A 25,013-nucleotide genomic window follows, 5' to 3' on the forward strand; every position below is an offset into this window, starting at 1 on the left:
GATGAGGAAGTACACAGACAGGGAGGGATGGGAATACTTGTAAGGTAAGTGGGTAAGAGGAGTGATGATGATGGAGTAACTTGAAAAGACAAAATGAGGGGGTGGGGTCATGCTACTACAGCAGGATGCATGGAATGTGCAACTGTACTCACCTTTAATCTTTCAGGTTGATGACTTTTCACTTGTCTGACAAAAGGTCATCAACCTGAAACTTAACTGTTTCTCTCTCCACAGATGATGAGAATTTCCAGCATTTTTTTTTTACTTCAGGTTTCCAGCATCTAGTACTCTGTTTTTGTAACATGCCTCCAAGTTTCCCACTTGCTATTGGACCCATTCCCCAAGTGGGTCTACTCATTAAACTCCAGCTTACTAACACTCTATTTATACTGATCAGGAAGAATTCCTTCATTTGATCAAAATAATATTTAATAATTTGATTACAACAATTTGATAATTTGGCAGACTAAGAAAAGAAGCAATCAGTTCAGTTTCCTGCTGTTTTTCAAGCTAATTTCCCATTGCGATACATTAGAAAATATTACGCATGCACCTACACCACAGGGACTGCAGCGGTTCAAGAAGGCAGCTCACCACCACCTTCTCAAAGGCAACTAGGGATGGGCAATAAATGTTGGCCTAGCCAGTGAAGCCCACATCCCATGAATGAATAAAAAAAATGTAGGAGAGTGAACTTTTGCAGTGGTACTCCTGATTTTTTCTATGACTAGGTAAATGGAGTTGAGATAAGAATCAACTATAATCCAATTGAATGATGGAACAAATTTGAGGGGCTGAATAGCCTACTCCTTTAGCTATGAGGGATAAATGTTGAAGAGCACTCGTCTGTTCTTCTTCCAGGTTTGTTTACAGTATTGAGCCTTAGCATTATCACAAAGCTAAGGAGTACAAATGTAAAACTAATGCCTATCTATGAAAAACAATTCCTGATTTAATAAATGATTCTTGTTGGAATAAGACCGGTGTAGGGCTGGTTAGAAAACAGTGTCCGGGGTCAGCCACGCACATTGGGAATCAACACGCCCATGGCCTGATCGCATCTTCCGCAAAAATCAACCCCAATATGTTTTATCAGAAGCACTACAAATTTATTTATTCGCTCTAGGGTCAATCCATAACATGGGGAAGAAAATAACATTTTATGTATTTCAAGACATTTAAGATACATTTTTCTGGTTCTGGAGTTTGCTGCCTGGGTAGAAGGTATGGGAGCACTAGAGATGGTGCTGAATCCCAGTGCCAGACTTTACCGTTCCAGCTCGCCATCTGCAGTTGCTATTGGTGCTCTGCACAGTCAGCGGAACTCTGTCATTCCTTCCCTGCCCAGGTGGTCCAGGGTCTCCGACATAATCAGGTCCCCCAGCAAACTAAAATCGAGAACAAAAACAGAATTACCTGGAAAAACTCAGCAGGTCTGGCAGTATCGGCGGAGAAGAAAAGAGTTGACGTTTCGAGTCCTCATGACCCTTCGACAGAACTTGAGTTCGAGTCCAAGAAAGAGTTGAAATATCAGCTGGTTTAAGGTGTGTGGGGGGGGGCGGAGAGAGAGAGAGAGAGAGGTGGCTCTCTCTCTCTCCGCGCCCCCCCCACACACCTTAAACCAGCTTATATTTCAACTCTTTCTTGGACTTGAACTCAAGTTCTGTCGAAGGGTCATGAGGACTCGAAACGTCAACTCTTTTCTTCTCCGCCGATGCTGCCAGACCTGCTGAGTTTTTCCAGGTACTTCTGTTTTTGTTTTGGATTTCCAGCATCCGCAGTTTTTTTGTTTTTAAACTATAATCGAGTGCTGATCTAGATTAGTAGTAGAATCATTCTACCTGAAGCAGTATTGTCATCCTCTAATGCAATCTGTCATTTCCTTAGTTTGCTTCGATTTGAAGTTTCAGAATTCTTTAAAGCATTTGCATATTTTCTGCCAGATTTTTATTATTCATAATTCATAATTCTTCTAACACTCTCTGTTTTACTGGTTAAAGAAGCAGAATGGTGTAGGCGACATTTGTTCACAGTTGAATCAGTAACATTATGATCTCCTGCCAACAGTCTGTGGGGATGTTTGTGAGATGACAGTGGCAATTTAAAAGCCAGAGAACTCTGCTGTTTCTCTGCTTTATATGATATGGGTGGAATAGTGGGAACAGGCATTGTATGCTCTTAACCACTTGTTGTTTAGTTTTATCTTCCACAGAACACAGCAGCTGGAGATACTCATAATATGGTTTAGCCTCCTGATTTTCAGCTTTTATATTGTTCCTAAATACTTGAAGGAAAAGAATGTGGAATCAATTGCAATCAAATGTGTATTTTCACAGCTCAAAAATAAAGCAATGTGTTCATTATCAGTAAACTTCACATTAGATTGTGCTCAATGCATCAACCAATGATTGGAAATGGGAGAGCTGCACTGCCTGTCACAAACTTTCCTGTTTCTTTGTAGCAAGGGAGGAGTCTTAACTTACACTTCCCAGTTTATAAAGTGTTTTGGTGAAGTAACGTATGGCAAAGTGGCAATAAATTTGCACACCTTAAGGTCCCACAAATAACCACGAGGAGCCCGCGTTTTGGAAAATTGGAAGGACATTGAATTTTACATATGAACGAATGAAATAGGAGCAGAAGTAAGCCATTTGGCCCCTCAAGCCTTCTCCACCATTCAATAACATCATGGCTGATCTGTTTGTGTTTTGAGTTCCACATTCCCATCTACCCCCGATAACCTTTGATTCCACTGCCTAGCAAGAATCTATCTACCTCTGCCTTAAAAATACTCAGCGACCCCACCACAGCCACCTTCTGAGGCAGAGTCCCAAAATCACACAACCCTCTGACAGAAAAAAATTCTCCTCATCTCTGTCCTAAAAGGGCAACCCTTAATTTTAAAACAGTGCCCCCTAGTTCTGGACTCACCCAGAAGAGAAAACATCCTTTCCACACCCACCTTGTCAAGACCATTCAGGATCTTGTATACTTCAATCAAGTTACCCCTCACACTTATAAACTCCTGTGGAAACAAGCCCAGTCTGTCCAACCTTTTCTCATAAAACAACCTGTTCATTCTAGGTATCAATCTTGTAAACCTCCTCTGGACTGTCTCCAATGCATTTACATCCTTCCTTAAATGAAAAGACCGAAACCGCACACAGTATTCAAGATGTGGTCTCACCAATGCCCTGTATAACTGAAGCATAACATCCTTACTTTTATAAAAGCAAAATGCTGTGAATTCTGGAAATCTGAAACAAAAACAGAAAATGCTGGAAAAACTCAGGTCTAACAGCATCTGTGGAGAGAAAGACAGAGTTAACGTTTCGAGTCCATATGACTCTTCTTCAGAGCCTTACTTTCATGTTCAATTCCTCTGATAATAAAGGATAGCATTCTATTTGTCTTCTTGATTACGTGCTGTACCTGTATGCTAACTTTTTGTGACTCATGCAGAACATCCCAATCCCTCTGCACCTCAGAATTCTGCAGCTGTTCTCTGTTTAAATAATACTCTGCTTTTTTATTCTTCCTGTCAAAGTGAACAACTTCACATTTTTCGACATTATACTCCATCTGCCAGATTTTTTCCCACTCACTTATCTATATCTGTCTGGAAACTCTGTCTCATCTGCATATTTAGCTACCATGCCTTTGCTCCCCTCATCTAAGTAATTGATGTATTTTGGACACTTTTCCCTCTTGAGCTGTTTTTAAAAGTTGACAAGTTTAAGTCTGGACTGTGAACATGCCATTCAAAAGAAAACACAGGTCAACAGCTAGATGTCCAGCAGAAACACTTGGTGAGAGAAGAGTTACTTTGTTTATCTGAATTAAGGAAGAACTACTTTTGCCAGGCTAGAGATTCTTGCTGATTGGTTGAAAACCAAGTATTCTCTGAACATTTTATTCTTTTTGAACTCAGTCAGAGACTGTGAATGTGCCTTGACAGCAGGCTGCAAAAGGAAGACTTTCTCTCTTTCGCTAGCTCTCTCTCTCTCTCTCTCCCCTTTGTGTTATAGGCAGCTCAGAGTGAGTTAACTATCAGAAAATTCTCATCAGAATAACTCATTTGTATTTTGAAAGCTTGACCAGCGAGAGTTATCAAAGACAGTGCATCACCAAAGATCCATCTGAAAGACCTTCTAGATGTACTGTGGCCACAATTCTGTTAGATCAACAGAGTCGAGGCCTTTTCTAACTTTATCATTTTAAAAAATGTTCTCATATTCCAGCCTCTGCAAAGACCACGCTTATTTTCTCCTGATTTGTGTCTGTGTGTGAGTGCATGGGTGTTGGGACATCTGTTTTGTAAAAAGGGGGAAAATCGTTACACTTCCAAATTACAAATTGTATGTTAACCCATTTTGTAACTAGTTTTTAATTAGAAGCTTGTTTTATAATAAATCAATTATTATGTATTTATTGAAAGAAACCTGGTTAAAGCCTTTTAATGCTGGGTATAGCAGTATCAAAAGATAAGCAATCGGCTGGTTTGGTGAGGGAATTAAACATTTAAACTGCCGGTGTGACCTGTGGCAAAGTGGAGCTGCAAATGACCGTGCACTCTACCCATCACAGTCCATAAACAGCAATGAGATAAAGGGCAAGGTAATCTGTTTGTTGAGGGATAAATTTTAGCAGGTTGCTGGAAGAATTCTGTGCTCCTCTTCAAAGAGTACAATGTGGTCTTTCACATCCATCTGGGACAGCAGATCATGTCATCAATAGGCAGGGGACTGCACCAGAGAGAACAACGAGTAGGAGATTCCATAATCGGAGACAGGCAAGCATTGCTGGAAACATCATTGTGAGTCCCACATGGTTTGCTACCTTCCTGTGCCATGGTAAAGGACATGACAGGGTAGATGCAGAATATTCTGTAGAGGGATGGGAATGAGCCAAAAGAGAGAGAATAGATATTGATGTTCCACAGTCAGACTTTCAGGAGCTAAGGAGAAATTAAACAGCAGGACTTCAAAGGTAACAATCTCTGGATTGCTCCCGTGCCAAGCACTGGCGAATGTAGCAATATGAAGATGGGGTGATCAATGTGTAGCTTGAGGCATGGTGTGCAGTAGAGGAACTTCAGGTTCTTGGTTCATTGGGACCAGTTCTGGGACAGGAGGTGCCTATTCAAAAGGGACAGGTTGCACCCCAACAGGGCTGTGACCAATGTCCTCATGGGGAGCTTCACTGGTATGGCTTGGGAGGTTTAAACTAAATTGGCAGGATGGTGGGACATCAGCATATATAAGTAGAAAAGAGAAATAAGGTGCATAAAGTGAGAGTGTTGGACAGTTTTGGAAAAGGAAATAGTACTATATTAGATAGGAAAGGTCTAAGAAAGACAGTGAGAAATACAGTCTCAGGTTTACAATATATGTATTTAAACAGACAAATTGGGATGAATAAGATTGGTGAGCTGCAGGTATAAATAGCCATATGGGAATATGGGACAAACCTTCTGGTCTTCGGATTGTTGGAAGATACTCTCCAATTACCCCCAATCTGACTAGCCCCTAGCACCTGGCTAACCCCCAACCATTTGACTACCGCCCCCTGATTACCCCCCAATCCAACCTGACTACCCACCGACCCAACCTAACTACCCACCCAACCAGAGATAAAAAACAAAAAACTGCGGATGCTGGAAATCCAAAACAAAAACAGAATTACCTGGAAAAACTCAGCAGGTCTGGCAGCATCATGAGGACTCGAAACGTCAACTCTTTTCTTCTCCGCCGATGCTGCCAGACCTGCTGAGTTTTTCCAGGTAATTCTGTTTTTGTACCCACCCAACCAGACCTAACTGACAGTCTGACTTGACTGCCCCGCCGACCCAACATAACTATCCCCTGACCTGACTGATACCTGACCACCCCGCCAGCCCCTTGACCAGACCCGGCTACTCCCCAACACTGATTACTCCCTGACCTGACTAACACTGACTACCTGACTAACCTCCCGACCAGACCCAACTACCCCCTGACAATCCAACAACACCCTAGCCACCCGATGACCCACTCATCCACCTCACCCATCTACCCATCTACCCTCCACACCCACCCAGCCACCTCCCACCTAGTCACTCAGCCACCTGCTCACCAATCCATTCACCATCCATCCATCCAGCTACCCACTTATCCACCTCACCCGCCAACCCACCTACTCACTCACCCACCTACCCACTCATCCGTTCACTAATCCACACTCAATGACTGGATTTTTAAACTTAACAGATGGAATAGAGCAGCTAGCGCCATAAAAGTGTGTGTCTTGTTTTCCCCCAACTCTACTCCTCTCTAACGTAGTTTCCCAGGTGACATTGCACCGCGCATTCCTTTGACAGCCGGCATTGGAAGATTCCAGAGGAAATGCACAGCAGCATTGGGTTAGGAGAATCTTTACATGCAGTGACAATCCGCTCAGCATTGCTGCTGCTCAGAAGATTCAGGCCATGATGTAGTGGCAATAATGGAAACATGACTGAAAAATTGTGAGCACTGGGTGCTTAAGATTTAAGGGTACAAAGTGTTCAGAAAAGATAGAGAAGGGAGAAATGAGGGTGTGATGGTAGTACTAATTAGTGAAAGATTGGATGTCTTTGAGGGGGCAGGGACAGAATTCATTTGGCTAGAGTTGAGAAGCAAGAAAAGCATGACCACATTACTGGGGGTATTAAATAGACCTCCAAATAGTGAGAGACGGGGAGAGATAGAGAGGGAGAGAAGAAAGTCTGAAGAGAAATCATAGAGATATGTAAGAACTATAGAGTGGTGATATTGGGGACTTCATTTACCCAACTGTTGATTGGGATAATTTTAGAATTAAGGTTGAGGAGGGAGAAGAATTTCCAAAATGTGTTCAGGAAAACTTCCTCAACCACTAAGTTCTCAGTCCAACTGGGAAGGAGGTATTGCTGGGTCTAGATCTGAGGGAATGAGATGGGCCAAGTGTGTCTGTGTAGGAACACTTGGGTAAGAGTGATCATCATATCATAAGGTTTAGGTTAGAAATGGAGAAATACAAGGAACAATCTAAAATCGATCTTCTCAATTAGAAGAGAGCTAACTTCAATGGGTTGAGAGGGGAACTAACCAGAGTAACATAGAACCAATGACTGAAAGGGAAAACTGTAACGGATAAATGGGTGATCTTTAAGGAAGAGACATTTCAGGTGCAGGCTAGGTACATTCCAACAAGGGTGAAAGGCAGGGGAACCAAAGCCAGGGCTCCTTGGATGACTGAGATAGAGAATATGAAGGTGTATGATGCATGTCAGGTGAATTCGTCAAGGAAGGACCAGGCCAAAAACAATAAGCTGAGATGAGAAGTGAAGAGAAAATTAGACTGGCAGAGAAAGGAGATCAGCGTAAAAAGGAGTCAATATAAAAGGGAATCCAAAAATCTTCTATCGTATATAAATAGTAAGTAGGCAGTAAGAGACAGGGTGGGTCTTATTAGAGGCAAAGAGAGTAATATATGCTTAGAGGTACAGGTCAAGGCCAGGATACTTAATGAGTACTTTTCATCAGTATTTGTGGAGGAAAAGGATGCTGACAAAGTATCAGTAGAATCAGAGATGGTAGCAGTAATGAATGGGGTAAAAATTGATAGGCAGGTGCACTGGAAAAGCTGATTATGCTTAGAGTGCATATGTCGCCTAGTCTGGAAGCTTGCATCCCAGTTTGCTAAGGGAAGTGGAGATGGAGAAAAAGGAAGGGTTTGTCATAATTTTCCAATCTTCCCTAGAAATGGGGGATTTCCCTAGAAATGCCAGAGGATTGGAGGGTGACATTCTTGTTCAAGACAGGATGTAAGGACATTCCTAGTAACTACAGCTTGGTCAGGTTAACATCAGTAGTGGGTAAGGTTTTAGAAACAATAATCAAGGAAAGAATTAACAGGCATTTGGAGAGGGTTGAGTTAATCAAGGAGAGTCTGCATGAATTTATAAAAAATGGATATTGTTTGACTAAATGAATTGATATTTTTGATGAAGTAACAGAGAAGTTTGATGGGGGAATACGGTGGATGTTATCTATATGGGTTTTAAGAAAGCAATAGACAAAGTGCCACATAAATGGCTAGTTAACAAAATTGAGGCTCATGGAATGGAAGCATGGATAAAAAATTGGTTTAAGGAAAGCAAACAAAATCGTGGTAAATGGTTGTTTTTCAGACTGGAGGGTGGTAGACAATGGTGTTCCCCAAAGGTCAGTGCTATGATCACTGCTTTTTTGATCTATGTAGATAGATATTGGGATAAAGAGTAACGTTTCAAAACTTGGAGCTGTCAAAAATTGAGAATGATACCAATTGACTGCAACCAGACATAATAAGCTAGTAGAATAGGCAAACAAGTGACAGATAGAATTTAATACAGTGAAGTGTGAGATAATTAATTTTGGCAGGAGAGATAAGGAGAGGAAATATAAAAGGAACCTGCTGGAATGGATATGATAGCGGAAAGGCCGGGAAAATCGGGCAGGTGTACTCGCATCAGACTCCCTGCATTGGCAAAACTGTCCGCAATTAAGTTAGGGACAGGAAGGGTTCAACACGGGAACACCGTTTGCTGGCTGTGCGATATCAATTAGTCTCTTTATGAGTCACTTGAGATCAATTATCCCTAAACCCATTGGAATTTGATGGTGGTCCAGGGATTTATTTGGAATCAAACTGCTCTCCTATCCCTCCAGAAGGCCACCCAGCAAACTGCAAACCCTATTGGGTTTGCCTGCGGCCTGGTTGAGGGGGTGGGGTTGGCAGACGCTCAGTACCCAATCGAGACACCCAGCGTTGTAAAGGGGATGTGCTGAAAGCCACACCCTGTCCTTGCCCCCAACCCCCATTGCTCCCCTCTATCTGGCAAGCCCTTTCCCGCAGCCCCCATCCCATCCCATTCACGCATGTTCAGGATTCCAATGGTGATGCTCAGGCTGAATGTTGGAGCATTAACAGAAGCAGCCATCACCTCTGACTGGCTGGCAGCCCTTGGGGCAGGATAGTTTTTTAGTGTGGGCATCACTGGCTAGGCCAACATTTATTGCCCATCCCTAAATGCCCTTAAGGATGTGGCGGAGAGCCACTTCTTGAACCGCTTCGGTCCATGTGGTGTGGGCATACCTGCGGTGCTGTTAGGAGGGGAGTTCCAGGATTTTTGACTCAGCAACAGTGAAGGAACAGCGAAATATTTCCAAGTCAGGATGGTGTGAAATCACATCCTTTAAAAAGTACCTGGATGAGCACTTCGCACATCATAACATTCAAGGATATGGGCCAAGTGCTGGTAAATGGGATTAGTTAGGTAGGTCAGATGTTTCTCATGTGTCGGTTCAGACTCAATGGGCCAAAGGGCCTCTTCTGCAATGTGATTCTGTGGTTCTGATTCTGTGAATTACTTGGAGTGGAACTTGCAGCTGGTGGTGTTCCCATATATCTGCTGCACTTGCCCTTCTAGGTGGTAGAGGTCACAGGTTTGGAAGGTGCTGTAAAAGGAGCCTTGGTGAGTTGACACAGTGCATCTCAGAGATGGTGCCACACTGCTACCACCAAGCATCTGTGGTGGAGGGACTGAATGTTTTAAGGTGGTGAATGGGGTGCCAAGCAGGTGAGTTGCTTGGATGGCGTTAAGCCTCTTAAGTGTTGTTGGAGTTGCATTGATCCAGGCAAGTGGAGAGTATTCCATCACACTCCTGACTTGTGCCTTGTAGATGGTGGACAGGCTTTTGGGCATCAGGAGGTGAGTTACTCCCATAGAATTCTCAGCCTCTAACCTGCTCTTGTCACCACAGTATTTATATGGCAGGTCCAGTTCAGTTTCTGGCCAATGGTGACCCCCAGGATATTGATCGTGGGGGATTCAGCGGTGGTAATATCATTGAATGTCAAGGGCAAATAATTGGATTCTCTCTTGATGGAGATGGTCATTGCCTGGCACTTGGGTGATGCCACTAGATCATAATGCTCATTTGGAGAGCCAGTGCAGACACAATGGGCCAAATGATCTCCTTCTGTGCCATTAAAATTCTGTGATTCTGTGATGCAAATTTAACTTTTCAGCCCAAATTTGAATCTTATCCAGGACATAGACTGCTTCAGTATTGGAGGACTTGTGAATTGTGAACATTGTGCAATCATCAGCAAACATCCCCATTTCTGAACTTACGATGAAGGAAGGTCATTGATGAAGCAGCTGAAGATGGTTGGGCCGAGGGCACTACCCTAAGGAACTCCTGCAGTGATGTCCTGGAACTGAGATGACTGACCTCCAAAAACCACAACCATCTTCCTTTGTGCTAGGTATGACTCCAACCAGTGGAGTTTTCCCTCTGATTCCCATTGACTTAGGTTTTGCAAGGGCTCCTTGATGCCACACTTTGTCAAATGTGGCCTTGATATCAAGTCACTTTCACCTTACCTCTGGAGTTCAGCTCTTTTGTCCATGTTTGGCCCAAGGCTGAAATGAGGTCAGGAGCTGGGTGGCCCTGGTGGAACCCAAACTGAGTGTCAGTGAGCAGGCTATTGCTGGGTATGACTGCTTGATAGCATTGTTGATGACCCCTTGCATCACTTTGCTGATGATTGGTCTGCCCCACTGGGGCTTAATTGCGTGAAAGGCCCGATGCTGCCCAGTTAGTGCCTGAGGGCATTTAAATTGCTTCAGGCCTCCCCCATCACTGGAACTAAATCCTTGCCAATTACACTGTTCTGCAGTGTGCAGGGACAGAGGAACCTGAGGACTGATAGATCATTGAATCTGACAAGACATATTGCAATAATAGTTGGCACAGCATATGGGATCTTGGCTTCATAAATAGAGGTATAGATTACAAATGCGTGGAAGTTATGCAAAAACCTTATAAAGCTCTGGTTGGGCCACACTAGTATTGTATCCAGTTCTGGTCACCACACTTTAGGAAGGTTGTGAAGGTCCTTGAAAGGGTGCAGAGATTTACTAGAATTATTTCAGGGATGAGGAAACTTAGTCACAAGATTAGATTGGGAAAGCTGGGCTTGTTCTTCTTAGAGCAAAGAAGATTTAAAAGAGATTTGATAGAGATGTACAGGATTATGATAGTTTAAATAAGGTAGACAAAGAAAAGCTGTTCCCATTAGCTGATGATACAAGGACTAGGGGACACAGATTTAAGCTTTTGGGCAAGAGATGCCAGGAGGTCTGAGAAAGAACTTTTTCACTCAAGAAATGCAAATGACCTGGAACTTGCTGTTTACAAGGATGATGGAAGCAAAGACAATTAATGATTTCAAAAAGAAATTGGATGGACAATTGAGGAAAATAAACTTACAGAGCTCCAGGAATAGAAGTGGAGAATGGGACTGATTGGATTGCTCTACAAAGACCTGCATGGCCTCGATGGGCCAAGTGGCTTCATTTTGTGCCACTAAGGCTCTGTGACCCTAGTTTTCTTTTTATTCATTCATGGGTTGTGGATGAGGCTGGCTAGGCCAACATTTATATTGCCCATATCTAATTGCCCTTGAGAAGGTGGTGGCAAACTACCTTCTTGAGCCGCAGCAGTCCATGCGGTGTATGTACACCCACAGTGCTGTTAAGAAGAGTTCCAGGATTTAGACCCAGTGACAGTGAAGGAAAAGCAATATATTTCCAAGTCAGGGTGTTGTGTGGCTGGCAGGCGGCGGTGTTCCCATGCATCTGCTGCCCTTGTCCTTCTAGGTGGTAGAGGTTGTGGGTTTGGAAGGTGCTGTTGAAGGAACCTTGGTGAGTTGCTGCAGTGCACCTTGTTGATGGTACACACTGGGCTACTGTGCATCGGTGGTGGAGGGAGTGGATGTTGAAGGTGGTGGATGGGGTGTCAGTCAAGTGGGTGCTATGTCCTGGATGGTGTCAGACTTCTTCAGTGTTGTTGGAGCTGCACTCATCCAGTTAAGTGGGGAGTATTCCATCGCACTTCTGTCTTGTGTCTTGTAGATGGTGGACAGGTTTTAGGGAGTCAGGAGGTGAGTTACTCGCTGCAGGATTTCTAGCGTCAGATCTGCTCTTGTAGCCACAGTATACATATGGCTAATCCAGTTCAGTTTCTGGTCAATGGTAACCCCCAGAATGTTGATAGTCGAGGATTCAGCAATGGTAATGCCATTGAACATCAAGGGGAGATGGCTGGATTTTCTCCTTTTGGAAATGGTTAAGGCCTGCACTTGTGTGGCCTGAATGTTATTTACCATTATCAGCCCAAGTTTAGCTGTTATCCAGGACTTGCTGCTTATGGGTATGGACTGCTTCAGTATCTGAGAAGTTGCAAAAGGTACTAAACATTGTGCAATCATCAGCGAACATTCCCATTTCTGACCTTATGATGGAGGAAAGGTCATTGATGAAGCAGCTGAAGATGATTGGGCCTAGGACACTACCCTGAGGAACTCCTGCAGTGATGTCCTGGGACTGAGGTAACTGACAACCACAACCATCTTCCTTTGTGCTAGGTCTGACTCCAACCAATGGAGAGTTTTCCCCCCATTTCCCATTGACTCGTTTTGCTAGGACTCCTTGATGCCTCAGTCAAATGCTGCCTTGATGTCAAGGGCAGTCACTCTCTCCTCACCTCTGGAGTTCGGCTCTTTTGTCCATGTCGCAGCAAGGTTGTATTGAGGTCAGGAGCTGAGTGACCATGGTGTAACCCAAACTGAGCGTCAGCAGGTTGTCTCTGAGTAAGTGCTGCTTGATAACACTGTCAACAACCCCTGCCATCACTTTGCTGATGATCGAGGGTAGACTGATGGGGCGGTAATTGGCTGGGTTAGATTTGTCCGGCTTTTTATGTACAGGGCATACCTAGGTAATTCTCCACATTGCCTTGTAGATGCCAGTGTTGTAGCTGTACTGGAACAGCTTAGCGAAGGGCACAGCTAGTTCTGGAGCACAAGACTTCAGTACTATCGCCGGAATATTGTCAGGGCCCATAGCCTTTCCTGTATCCAGTACCTTCAGCCATTTCTTGATATCATGTGGAGTGAATTGAATTGGCTGAAGACTGCCACCTGTGACGCTGGGGAGCTCCAGAGGAGGCCAAGATGGATCATCCACTTGGCACTTCTGGCTAAAGATTGTTGCAAATGCTTCAGCATTATCTTTTGCACTGATGTGCTGGCCTCCTCCATCATTGAGGATATGGATATTTGTGGAGCCTCCTTCAGTGAGTTGTTTTAATTGTTCACCACCATCCATGACTGGATGTGGCAGGACTAGAGTTTAGATCTGATCCGTTGGTGTGGAGTCACTTAGCTCTATCGCTTGCTGCTTACACTGTTTGGCACACAAGTAGTCCTGTGTTGCAGTTTCACCAGATTGACACATTTTTAGGTATGCCTGGTGCTGCTCCTGGCATGCCCTCCTGCGCTCTTCATTGAACTAGGGTTGATCCCACAGTTTGATGGTAATGAGATATGGTTACAGATTGTGGTTGTATACAATTCTGCTGCTGCTAATGGCCCTCAGTTGCTAAATCTGATCAAAATCTGTCCCATTTAGCATGGTGGTAGTGCTACACCACATGATGGAGGGTATCCTCAATGTGAAGGTGGGACTTCAGCTCCACAAGGATACTCCTGCCGATACTGTCATGGACAGATGTATCCAAGACAGGTAGATTAGTGAGGACAAGATCAAGTAAGATTTTGCCTCTTGTTGGTTCCCTCGGCACCTCAGTCAGTCGTGGTGCTACCGAGCCATCTTGATGATCCTGTACCTTTACCATCCTCAGTGCTTCCTCCAAGTGGTGCTTAACATGGAGGAGTACTGATTCATCAGGAGAGATTTCCTAGTCCAAATTTGACCTGATGCCATGAGCCTTCACGGGGCTCAGAATCACTGTTGACAACTCCCAGGGTAACTCCCTCCTGATTGTATACCACTGTGCCGCCACCTCTGGTGATGGTGACATTTTTTAAAAATCTGTTCATGGGATGTGGGCATTGCTGCCTCAGCAGCATTGACTACCCATCCCTAATTGCTCGTCAACTACATTGCTGTGGGTCTGGAGTCACATGTAGGTTAGAAAAGGTAAGGATGGTAAGTTTCCTTCCCTAAAGGGCATTAGTGAACCAGATGCGGTTTTACAACAATTGGCAACGGTTTCATGGTCATCATCCACCTTTTAATTCCAGATTTTTAATGAATTCAAATTTCCTGGGTCTCTGGAATACAAGCCCATGTGACAATACCACACTGCCATGGCATGTCTCTGAAGGTGATCACCACACAGTTTAAGGGCGTACAGGCAGAAGAAATGAGTGATGCCAGGCATTCACAGAGGACCAGGCAGAGTGATGGTCCCTCTGGGGAGGCGAAGGGCAAAGTTTGGGAAAGCAATATTCTATAGTTAGGCAGACAGGCATTTCTGCACCCACAGATGTGAACCTAGGGTGGTATGTTGCCTCCATGGGGCAAGATTGTCACTCAGTGGCTGCACAGCACTCTGAGGGAGAAGGGTGAACAGCCTTCTGAAATGGCCTAGCAAGCCACAAAGTGCAAGGGATAGGCAACAAATGCTGGCCTTCCCAGCGATGCCCAAGAAATGAGCAAACAGCTAAATAGAGAAATTGTAAGTTAAAGATCACCAATGAAATAACACAGATGTATAAAAAATGGTGCATGTGGTACAGGGGAGGCAGAATGCCCATCATCTGCCTGTCGTGGGTTTTGTGCCAGAGTTTGGGAAGATGGAGGACGGCATTCTCAATCAGAGGCTAACCGAGTCACTTAAGTGGCCAACAAAGGGCCTCTGCCTGCCGCCGTTGGAAATAACCCCACGGGGGTCCTCCAGGCATCTTCATCATCCAGGCATAGTCCCAATTGGGCCACCACTCCCGGTGGCACTACTGAGCTGCCAGCCCTCCAATTGGCCAGTACCTACTGGGCACAGGTTGCCATCCTTTAAAGGGCTGGCAGCTCGGAGAGCACCTAATTAGTTGCCTGACAGAGGTAAAATGTGGCTAGGGGTATGGCAAATGGCCGAGGTGGGGTGACCCCCAGCTTTCCAGCCCGGCATCAGAATTCCACCAGAACAACAAAATTCAGCCCCAGGGGTGTAGCAAGGTGCCTAAAGCTTGATAGTAATATGGGCATGGAGCCTAATCACAAACTCTAAACTCCTATAATTTTGGGAGTATTTGGGCCACAACCAGAGCTCAATTTTCTGCTCTCCGTGTGCCCAAATGCCTGTAATGATTCTGATAGCTTGAGGTAGCAAGTGAACACTGAGGTAATAATCCAGTTGAAGTACACAAGATATAGTATTTCATAATCAGACTTTATTATTTAATGCATTGATAAACATGACCATGATAATGTCAAAATAAATGACTTTAAAGGGGAAACTGTAATAAAATCCTGGTACACGAATGGTTCCAGGTCCACAATACAACTTATACATTTATCCTGGTATACTGAGCACTGCATAAACAACTTTTATAGAGAGTACCAATTCCAGGTTGTATAAGAATTACATTTCTTATTTATAAAAAGCAAAAGCCCGTCAGTTACCGTAAAACCAAAAATTTCCCATCCCCAATCATGGCACAATGCTTTGTAATTGCAAACTTTTCTGTTCAGTAAAAAAGTTTTCTTGCACATACCAACACTAACAAGTGTGCAGGCAGTCCGACCAGTGTTGGATAGAAGAACAATGGATTTTTGTCTTCTTCTGTTTAGAATTGCTCCCTGTAAATAAAATTTGCTGTGGTATTGCTTCAACTGTATTCAAGGTTGCTGTTAGTATTCCAGCACTGTGCAGTTTCTGGCAAGATCTCATCCTGGAACAGTGGTATGTGTTTCTATCAGGAGCCAGCCTGTGTAGCAAAACTATTTGTTTTCCTTACCTGAAGCAAAGGAGAAAAGAAAAAAAATTGTTACCATGTTCTTAACAACAAAACTGTCAGCTTCATTCAGTGGTGGCACCATCTCCTCCAAGTTAGAAGGTTGTTGGTTCCAGCCCCATGTGAATACAGTGTAGGGTGATATTGGGTGGAATACTAAAGGAGTGCTGCATTCTTAGAGGTACCATTTTTCAGATGAGATGTTAAAAAACCAAGGACCTGAATACAGGTTGATGTAAAAGGCTGAGAGTTTGAAGATTAGTGTCATTCTCCTGTCTCGGGTCCACATTTAGTCAACATCACCAAAACAGATTAATTGATCATTTAATTTTATGGTACCTGCATGTGCAAACTGGCTGCAGTGTTTGCCTGCAAACCACCAGTGGTTACACTTGCTGAGGGATGCACTAAAGCATGGGGCAGCCGCCGCCGAAGTGCAATGGGGAAAGGTCACTCTGTAAGGCCTTTCAGCCATAGTACACCAAGCGGCTAGAAAACTTGTAGAACTCCTTGGGCTGTAAAAAAAAATATAGAAAAAATAAAACTGCAGATGCTGGAAATCCAAAGCAAAAACAGAATTACCTGGAAAAACTCAGCAGGTCTGGCAGCATCGGCGGAGAAGAAAAGAGTTGACGTTTCGAGTCCTCATGACCCTTCGACAGAACTTGAGTGAATCCAAGAAAGGGGTGAAATATGATTCACTCAAGTTCTGTCGAAGGGTCATGAGGACTCGAAACGTCAACTCTTTACTTCTCCGCCGATGCTGCCAGACCTGCTGAGTTTTTCCAGGTAATTCTGTTTTTATTTTCCTTGGGCTGTATGCCTGACATGGAGTGTACATTGTAAATATCAAGAGTATAGAAATTGTGTTGAAGCACTTCATAGTGAAACATGCTGTATGGACAAAAGTTGAATTCCATTGCACTTTCTGTAATTTTTCAATTTGAAAGATTCTGTAATGTACTTAAAGAAATTTTATGAATAGACTATATTTTTGGAAAAAAATATTGAGTATGCTTCAAAAGCAATTTATTGGCTGTGAAATGCTTCGCCACACCAAGAATTTGGAAGGTGTTATAAAAATGAGATCTTAATTTCTCACTTTTGCCATGTTGTTGCAGGACTAACCTATAACTTTTCATCTAAACTCTTCTGCTCTTTACCTGCCTTCTATTCAAGCTTTCAGTCAAATGTAGCAAATAGACCTCTGTTTTAAAATGTCACTTTCTGCTTAGGCATTAGGAATCAAGCTTGCAGACTGAAGGAAATTATAAGCTCTTTTCAAAATTGTCTACCTCATTCGCAAAATATTATCCTTCAACAATATATCCGATCATCCAGGGACAGGTTAATGTAAAAGCCTAGAGAGTCTATTACCAGGGACCCTGGTGAAATATGGGGCCCCTGGAAAAACAAACCATAATGTAGGAAAAAACAGCATACAACCAGATTTATTTAAGCATAACAGAGTGATATGATTTATTTCATTGTTAATGCAGCGTTAACATTCTGTTGGTTTGTGAGGCTTGGCTAAGAGCCCAGAAATCCATTAGAGTACTGAAACACCTGAGCCCCAGGAAAAACATTGCTTGATTGACAGCTCTAGCTTTGATCTCTTCTGTCAATTTCACAATGTTAATTTATACAAGATAAAGAGGGCTTGAGTGCTTACAGTCTCTGCAATTGATACTTTAAAGAGTCCGGATGATTGACACTTCCATTAGGCTGTAGTAAAAAGGGTTTTTTTTCAAAAAAGTGGAAAGTTATCAATAAATGACTGTTTTATAAAGTTTTTAAACAATACATCTTATGTCGCTATAGGGTTCATTGGTTCTATACAGTGCATAGCGAGTGAATGGCCATGGAAGTTTGGTATGGGGACATGAGGGGCCAAATGGAGTGGGCAGGGAGACATACCTTGGCATGGGGGCATGAGGAGCACCTTTGAGCTTACCTTTAAAAAGGTTCTCTCATGCAACTATAGTTCACTACACCTCTTGAGGTTCTGTGAACCAACTCTTTGAAAAGTTAGCCTGAATCTGTGAAAATTGCAGGGTACTAGGACATGCCTATACCTGAAATGGAGCCAGCCAGGTTGGGAGTGCAGGGTGAGGGCTCTTGACCCAAACCAGTCCACCCCCTTAAAAAGGCACTCCTGAAAATTGGAAACCCCGGGACTGGGGTCAGGAATCCCAGAATCAGTTGTTGGAGATATTTTCATCCAAGAATGAATACATTATAAGAGAGTAATCTTACTTAACGTGAAGGACTTTAGTTACACGGATAGATTGGCAAAACTGGGATTATTTTCTTTAAAAAAGGTTGAAGGGAGATTTGAAAGAAGTGTTCAAAATCATGAGAGGTCTAGACAGAGTAGGAAGAGAAAAAAAAGTTCCCTCCGGCACAGGGGTTGAGAACAACTAACACAAATTTAAGGTGATTGGCAAAAAACCCAAAAGTGACGTGAGACCTCTTTTTTTGCAACGAGTGGTTAGGGTCTGGAACGCACTGCCTGGGAGGGTATGGACGGACATTCAATTGTGGCTTTCAAAAAGAAACTGGATATGCACATAAAGAGAAAAAATTTGTAGGGTGAGCAGGAAAAAGACATGGAAGTGGAACCCCTAGCATTGTTCTTACAGCAAGGGCATCAAATGGCCTCTTTATGTGCTGTAACCATTCTATGATTCGATATCCACAAGTGAAGTACTTGTTACTTCATTTTTATTTACATTTGCCCGTGTTAAATTTCAACTGCCATTTTTCTGCCTAATTAAATTTTTATCCAGCACATCTAATTTTATATCATCTGCAAACTTGGGAACTTTGCATTGATACTTCTGATCATTTTAAATCAACTGAATTTAAATCATTTACATAAGAGAAAAGCAGAAGGGGCACGAACACCAACCATTGAGACATTATTTACTCCCGTACCCCTGCTCATATAAGTCCTCTAAAGAGTCCATGTTGTTTGACAACTGTGCCTTCCGCTGCCTAGGCCCTAAACTCTGATATTCCCTCTAACCATTCCTGTCTCTCTACCACCCTCTCCTCCTTTAAAATGCTCTTTTCAAAACCTACTTCTTTGACTAAGCCTTTGCTCACCTGCCCTTATATTTCCTTATGTAGCTCAATGTCCAGTTTTCATATTGCTCCTATGAAGGGTTTTGACACATTTTCCTATGCTAAAGGCACTGCAGAAATGCAAATCCTTTTCTTGTGTCCTTCAGTCCATTTCTTATCTATTCCTATGGTTTACCAAGAATCCTTATAGTTGAGTTTTACTTTGATCTGGAACTTCATTCAATACCTTTTGGAAATCTAGGTGCACCAGATTACAGCCCTTTTGCATCCAGTTGGATTGTCACTTCCTCTAAGAAGTCAAGGAAGTATGCTCAGGCAAAATCTTCCTTTCCTGGATCTATGTTGTCTACTGCTTACGAGGTTAGTCCTCAAGATCACTCCTGATAATTGGAATGGAAGAAAAACGAATGGGTCTTTAGTTGTTTTGCGATAGTCGTCTTCCTTTTTTTTCCTGAAGATCTGCCTACTTCAAATCTACTGATATCTTTCTAGTATCCAGTGACAGGTTCAGAATGACATCACTGTCATAGAAATCTCCTCCCTAGTTTCTCTTTCAGCACTCTATAAATACAATTTATTCCTGGGGACAGATTTATTTCGAGCCTTTTTACTCTAAGACTTCCATCATATGTAATCACTAATTTTGCTTAGGTTACCTCTGTTTAGGGGTGGGATATTGTTCATGTACTTCATTGTGAATATTTGGAGGAAGTAATCATTCAGAATAGACTGCTTTGGGTTCATCCTTACTTTCAAACCCATTTGTTTCATTCATACATTTCATCTCTTCTCTGACTGCCCTCTTCCTGTTGTTATACTAAAATATATTTTTACTGTGCATTCAGCAGCTGCACTATTTCTAAATATCTCTTCATCTCTGATCATTCTTTCAAATGATTTTTGTATTTTCTAATACTAATTGCAGTGGACCCATTCTCCTTCCTCCTCACAGAATTTGCATAGACTATATTTCCTCTCTATTTTACTTCTAATTCGTTAAGTTTCATTTAGAGTCACACTTAACCATGCTGAGCTTTTTGGTTCCAGGAATGTATATTTCTACATGCTCAGCATTATCCCTTTAAAGATATCCTACTCATCTCATACTTGTTACAATGATGGGTAGTAGGTTGCACAGAAAGTGATGGATAGCTCATTCCCCTTACACTGGTAACACTTTTGTTGTTCTCTGCAACTTCAGCAATGACCAAAATTGTACACAGTATTCCAAGTGTTGTCTAACAATAAATTATAATAGCCTCAGCATAACATTTGGAAAAATAAATTCACTATTTTGGCTATGTAGGTCAATATTATTTTTGCAGTGTCTTTTAACATTGTTTTAACAGTGAAATTGACAAACATCTTATGTCTCCCCAAGCTAATCCCGTAATACTGTTCCTTCCTTTGCATATTCATACCTCAAATTTGCAACTAACATGCAATATTTTACATGTCAGCAATAAACATATTTTGCCATCTATCTGCCCAACTACATAATTGACCTAAATCTTTTCAACAAATCTTTAATTGCAACCTCTCCATTGCTCTCTATTTTAGTGTCCTGTGAAAAAATTGAAACATGTTCTCTGTAAAATGTTTTAAACTGTTGTAAAAAAGTAAATATTTAAAACAAGAACTTGTGATTATCATTTTTAACCCAAAATTTGAATAAGATGCACTTACACATGAAGTGTTGAAGATTTTGCAATGATCCACCTGCTGTAAAGTAAGCCCAAACTGCCATAAGGGCCATAATCACATATGCTGGAATAAGGCTGCCTTCGTACACTGGATTCAGAAATGTCTGTAGGATTCGAAAGAACACTGTAGTATAGTTATGTGTATTTGTTGGGCTGAAATTGCAATATAAAATAATTATATTGCATTGTATATATATTACATTATTGTGAAAAAAATACATGCAATGGTACATCAAACAGATCCTGAACATCCTGAAATGCTTTCAGGAGAATCTCCTCAATGACACGCTACGTAAAAACAGAATGGGGTGTAGTAGTGAGCTGTAAAATTTCGTTCTTGAGTGCAACCAGATGTAACAGTATTACAGTTGAATAAAGGCAACTACAGAGGCATGAGGGAGGAGCTGGCCAGAATTGACTGGGAGATGAGCCTAGCAGGAAAGACAGTGGAACAGCAATGGCAGGAGTTTCTGAGAGTAAATTGGGAGAGACAGCAAAAATTCATCCCTAGGAAGAAGAAATATACCAAAGGGAGGACGAGGCAACCATGGCTGACAAGGGAAGTCAGGGACAGCATAAAAGCTAAAGAGAAAGCATACAATGCGGCGAAGAGCAGTGGGAAACCAGGAGACTGGGAAGCCTACAAAGACCAACAGAGGACAACTAAAAAAGAAATAAGGAGGGAGAAGATTAAATATGAGGGTAAACCAGCCAGTAATATAAAAGAAGATTGCAAGAGATATTTTTAGATATATAAAGGGTAAGGGAGAGACAAAAGTGGACATTGGGCCGCTGGCAAATGACGCTGGAGAAGTAGTAATGGGGAACAAAGAAATAGCAGAGGAACTGAATAGGTACTTTGTGTCAGTCTTCACGGTGGAAGACACGAGTAACATCCCCAAAGTTCAAGAGAGTCGGGGGGCAGAGGTGAGTCTGGTGGCCATTAGCAAGGAGAAGGTGCTAGGAAAACTGAAAGGTCTGAAGGTGGACAAATCACCTGGACCAGATGGATTACACCCCAGAGTTCTGAAGGAGATAAAAAAAAACAAAAACAGAATTACCTGGAAAAACTCAGCAGGTCTAGCAGCATCGGTGGAGAAGAAAAGAGTTGATGTTTCGAGTCCTCATGACCCTTCAGAAGGGTCATGAGGTCATGAAGGGTCATGAGGCCTCGAAACGTCAACTCTTTTCTTCTCCGCGGATGCTGCCATACCTGCTGAGTTTTTCCAGGTAATTCTGTTTTTGTTTTGGATTTCCAGCATCCGCAGTTTTTTGTTTTTATTTCTGAAGGAGATAGTTGAAGAGATAGTGGAGGCGTTAGTGGTGATCTTTCAGGAATCACTGGAGTCAGGGAGGGTTCCAGAGAACTGGAAATTTGCTAATGAAATGCCCCTGTTTAAAAAGGGAGTGAGGCAAAAGACGGGAAATTACAGGCCGATTAGCCTGACCTCGGTCGTAGGTAAGATTTTAGAGTCCATCATTAAGGATGAGATTTCAGAATTCTTGGAAGTGCATGGTAAAATAGGGCAAAGTCAGCATGGTTTCATCAAGGGAAGGTCATGCCTGACAAATCTGTTAGAATTCTTTGAGGAAGTAACGAGTAGGTTAGACAAAGGAGAGCCAATGGATGTTATCTACTTGGACTTCCAGAAGGCCTTTGACAAGGTGACACACAGGAGGCTGCTCAGTAAGATAAGAGCCCATGGTGTTAGAGGCAAGGTACTAGCATGGATAGAAGATTGGCTGTCTGGCAGGAGGCAGAGAGTGGGGATAAGGGGGTCCTTCTCAGGATGGCGGCCGGTGACAAGTGGAGTTCCGCAGGGGTCAGTGTTGGGACCACAACTTTTCACTTTATACATTAATGATCTAGATGAAGGAACTGAGGGCATCCTGGCTAAATTTGCAGATGATACAAAGATAGATGGAGGGACAGCTAGTATTGAGGAGGCGGGGAGGCTGCAGAAGGATTTGGACAGGTTAGGAGAATGGGCAAAGAAGTGGCAGATGGAATACAACGTGGGGAAGAGTGAGGTCATGCACTTTGGTAGGAAGAATAGAGGCATAGACTATTTTCTAAATGGGGAGAGAATTCAGAAATCTGGAATGCAAAGGGACTTGGGAGTCCTACTCCAGGATTCTCTTAAGGTTAACTTGCAGGTTGAGTCGGTTGTTAGGAAGGCAAATGCAATGTTAGCATTTATTTTGAGAGGACTAGAATATAAAAGCAGGGATGTGCTGCTGAGGCTTTATAAGGCTCTGGTCAGACCTCATTTAGAATATCGTGAGCAATTTTGGGCCCCGTATCTCAGGAAGGATGTTCTGGCCCTGGAGAGGGTCCAGAGGAGGTTCACAAGAACGATCCCAGGAATGAAAGGCTTAACATATGAGGAACGTTTGAGGACTCTGGGTCTATACTCAATGGAGTTTAGAAGGATGAGGGGGGATTTGATAGAAACTTACGGAATACTGAAAGGCCTGGATAGAGTGGATGTGGGGAAGATATTTCCGTTAGTAGGAGAGACTAGGACCCGAGGGCACAGCTTCAGAGTAAAGGGAAGACCTTTTAGAACAGAGATCAGGAGAAATTTCTTTAGCCAGAGAGTGGTGAATCCATGGAATTCATTGCCACAGAAGGCTGTGGAGGCCAGGTCATTGAGTGTATTTAAGACCAAGATAGATAGGTTCTTGATTGGTAAGGGGATCAAAGGTTACAGGGAAAAGGTGGGAGAATGAGGTTGAGAAACTTATCAGCCATGATTGAATGGCGGAGCAGACTCAATGGCCTAATTTCTGCTCTTATGGTCTTTTTTTTTTAAAAAAAGCACTGCACCTTTAAATTGTTCTTCACACGGCCATACATAACATGATATTTTGCGTGGAACAAGGCCTCCATGAAGCATTCCAGGCTGCTGTGCAGTTTGGCAAGAACAGGGGTAGTGAAACATACAGATCAGGAAGATCATCCCACATGATCCATACCTGTGCTGATAGTACCCACTTGGCCCCTTGTCAGCTATGATGAGAGGCTGAGACATTAGGTCGATATTCTCTTGCTTTTAGAAGAATGACAGATTATCTCATTGAAAAAAAAGGGCTCAGAGGGTGCTTGAAAGGGTAGATGCTGAGAGGCTACTTATCTTAGTTGGAGAATCTAGAACTAGGGGACACAGTCTTACATGACTGACCCCTTACCCTGAGTCTAAGATGAGGTTGAATTTTTTCACTCGGGGGATTGCGAATCTTTGGGATTCTTTACCCCAGAGAGTTGTGCATGCTCAGTCGTTGAGTACATTGAAAGCTGAGATGGATACACTTCTGAACTCTAAGGGAAATCAAGGATATGGGGATTGGGCAGGAAAGTGGAGTTGAGGTTAAAGATTCACCATGATCATTAAATAATGGAGCAGGCTTGAGGGGTTGTATGGCACATTCCTACTCTATTTCTTATGCTTTGTCATTAAAGTTGAGCTAGTCATTCCAACGCTACAGGGAGGAAATCAATGTAACAGTAATTACACAACACAGAATGGAATGCTTCTTTATATTTAGAAGAATAGAAGGGGGTAGAAGTCATGTTTTAGCTCTACAAAGCCCTAGTTAGGCCACACCTGGAGCACTGAGTGAAGTTCTGGGAACCACAGCTTAGGAAGGATATGCTGGCCTTGGAGAGAGTGCAGCATAGGTTTACTAGAATGATATCTGGACTCCAAGGGTTAAGCTATAGGGAGAGATTAAACAAATTAGGGTTGTATTCCCTGGAATTTAAAAGGCTATGGGGTGATTTGATCAAGGTTTTTAAGATATAAGAGGAACAGATAAGATAGAAGGGACAAGAAGAAACTATTACCACTAGTTAGGGAGTTTATGGCTTTTTTATTCTTTTGTGGGATGTTGACATCGCTGGCAAAGCTAGCATTTGTTACCCATCCCTAACTGCCCTCGAGAAGGTGATGGAAACCATCAAATGGCATATAATACAGGAGTTCAGACATACTTCAACATGCATTATATCTGAAACTGATCCAAGAATAGAAATCTCACCAGTCCTGACACTAGCAAGTGTGTTGCAATAACTGCTACAATAGCCACCCATCGTTTATTCTCAAATCCATCAAAGAATAGCACACTCCAGAACGTATGTAGCAAGATGATGGCCATGGTCATAAAAGCTGCAAAAAAAGTAAAATGAAATGATGAATTATAACAGTGCTGCAAGAGAGCATCAGAAGTGCATATACCTGTACCCTGTTAACAGAGACTATCAATTCATCCATAGCATCTATTTTTGGCAGTGCTAACCGTGAGTTGGAATTGCACCATTTTACAACAATAAAGGTGATACGTGGTTCCATTTTG

At 42.7% G+C, this 25,013-nt stretch overlaps 1 protein-coding gene across 1 annotated transcript in view; it reads right to left on the reverse strand.

Annotated features, from left to right (window-relative positions):
* Nucleotides 1-15,283: 15,283 nt before the first annotated feature.
* The window catches only part of LOC121285018 (gamma-secretase subunit Aph-1b-like), an 85,501-nt gene continuing 75,771 nt past the window's right edge, over nt 15,284-25,013 (reverse strand). The window contains exons 5-7 of the mRNA XM_041201101.1: nt 24,699-24,826; nt 20,641-20,761; nt 15,284-15,870 (exon numbers count right to left, since the gene is read on the reverse strand). Coding sequence (XP_041057035.1) covers nt 15,854-15,870; nt 20,641-20,761; nt 24,699-24,826 — 266 coding nt within the window. The 3' untranslated portion in view covers nt 15,284-15,853. The remainder of the gene's footprint in view (nt 15,871-20,640; nt 20,762-24,698; nt 24,827-25,013) is intronic.

The sequence above is a fragment of the Carcharodon carcharias genome, chromosome 1 (assembly GCF_017639515.1).
Source record: "Carcharodon carcharias isolate sCarCar2 chromosome 1, sCarCar2.pri, whole genome shotgun sequence".
Taxonomy (NCBI): Eukaryota; Metazoa; Chordata; class Chondrichthyes; order Lamniformes; family Lamnidae; genus Carcharodon; species Carcharodon carcharias.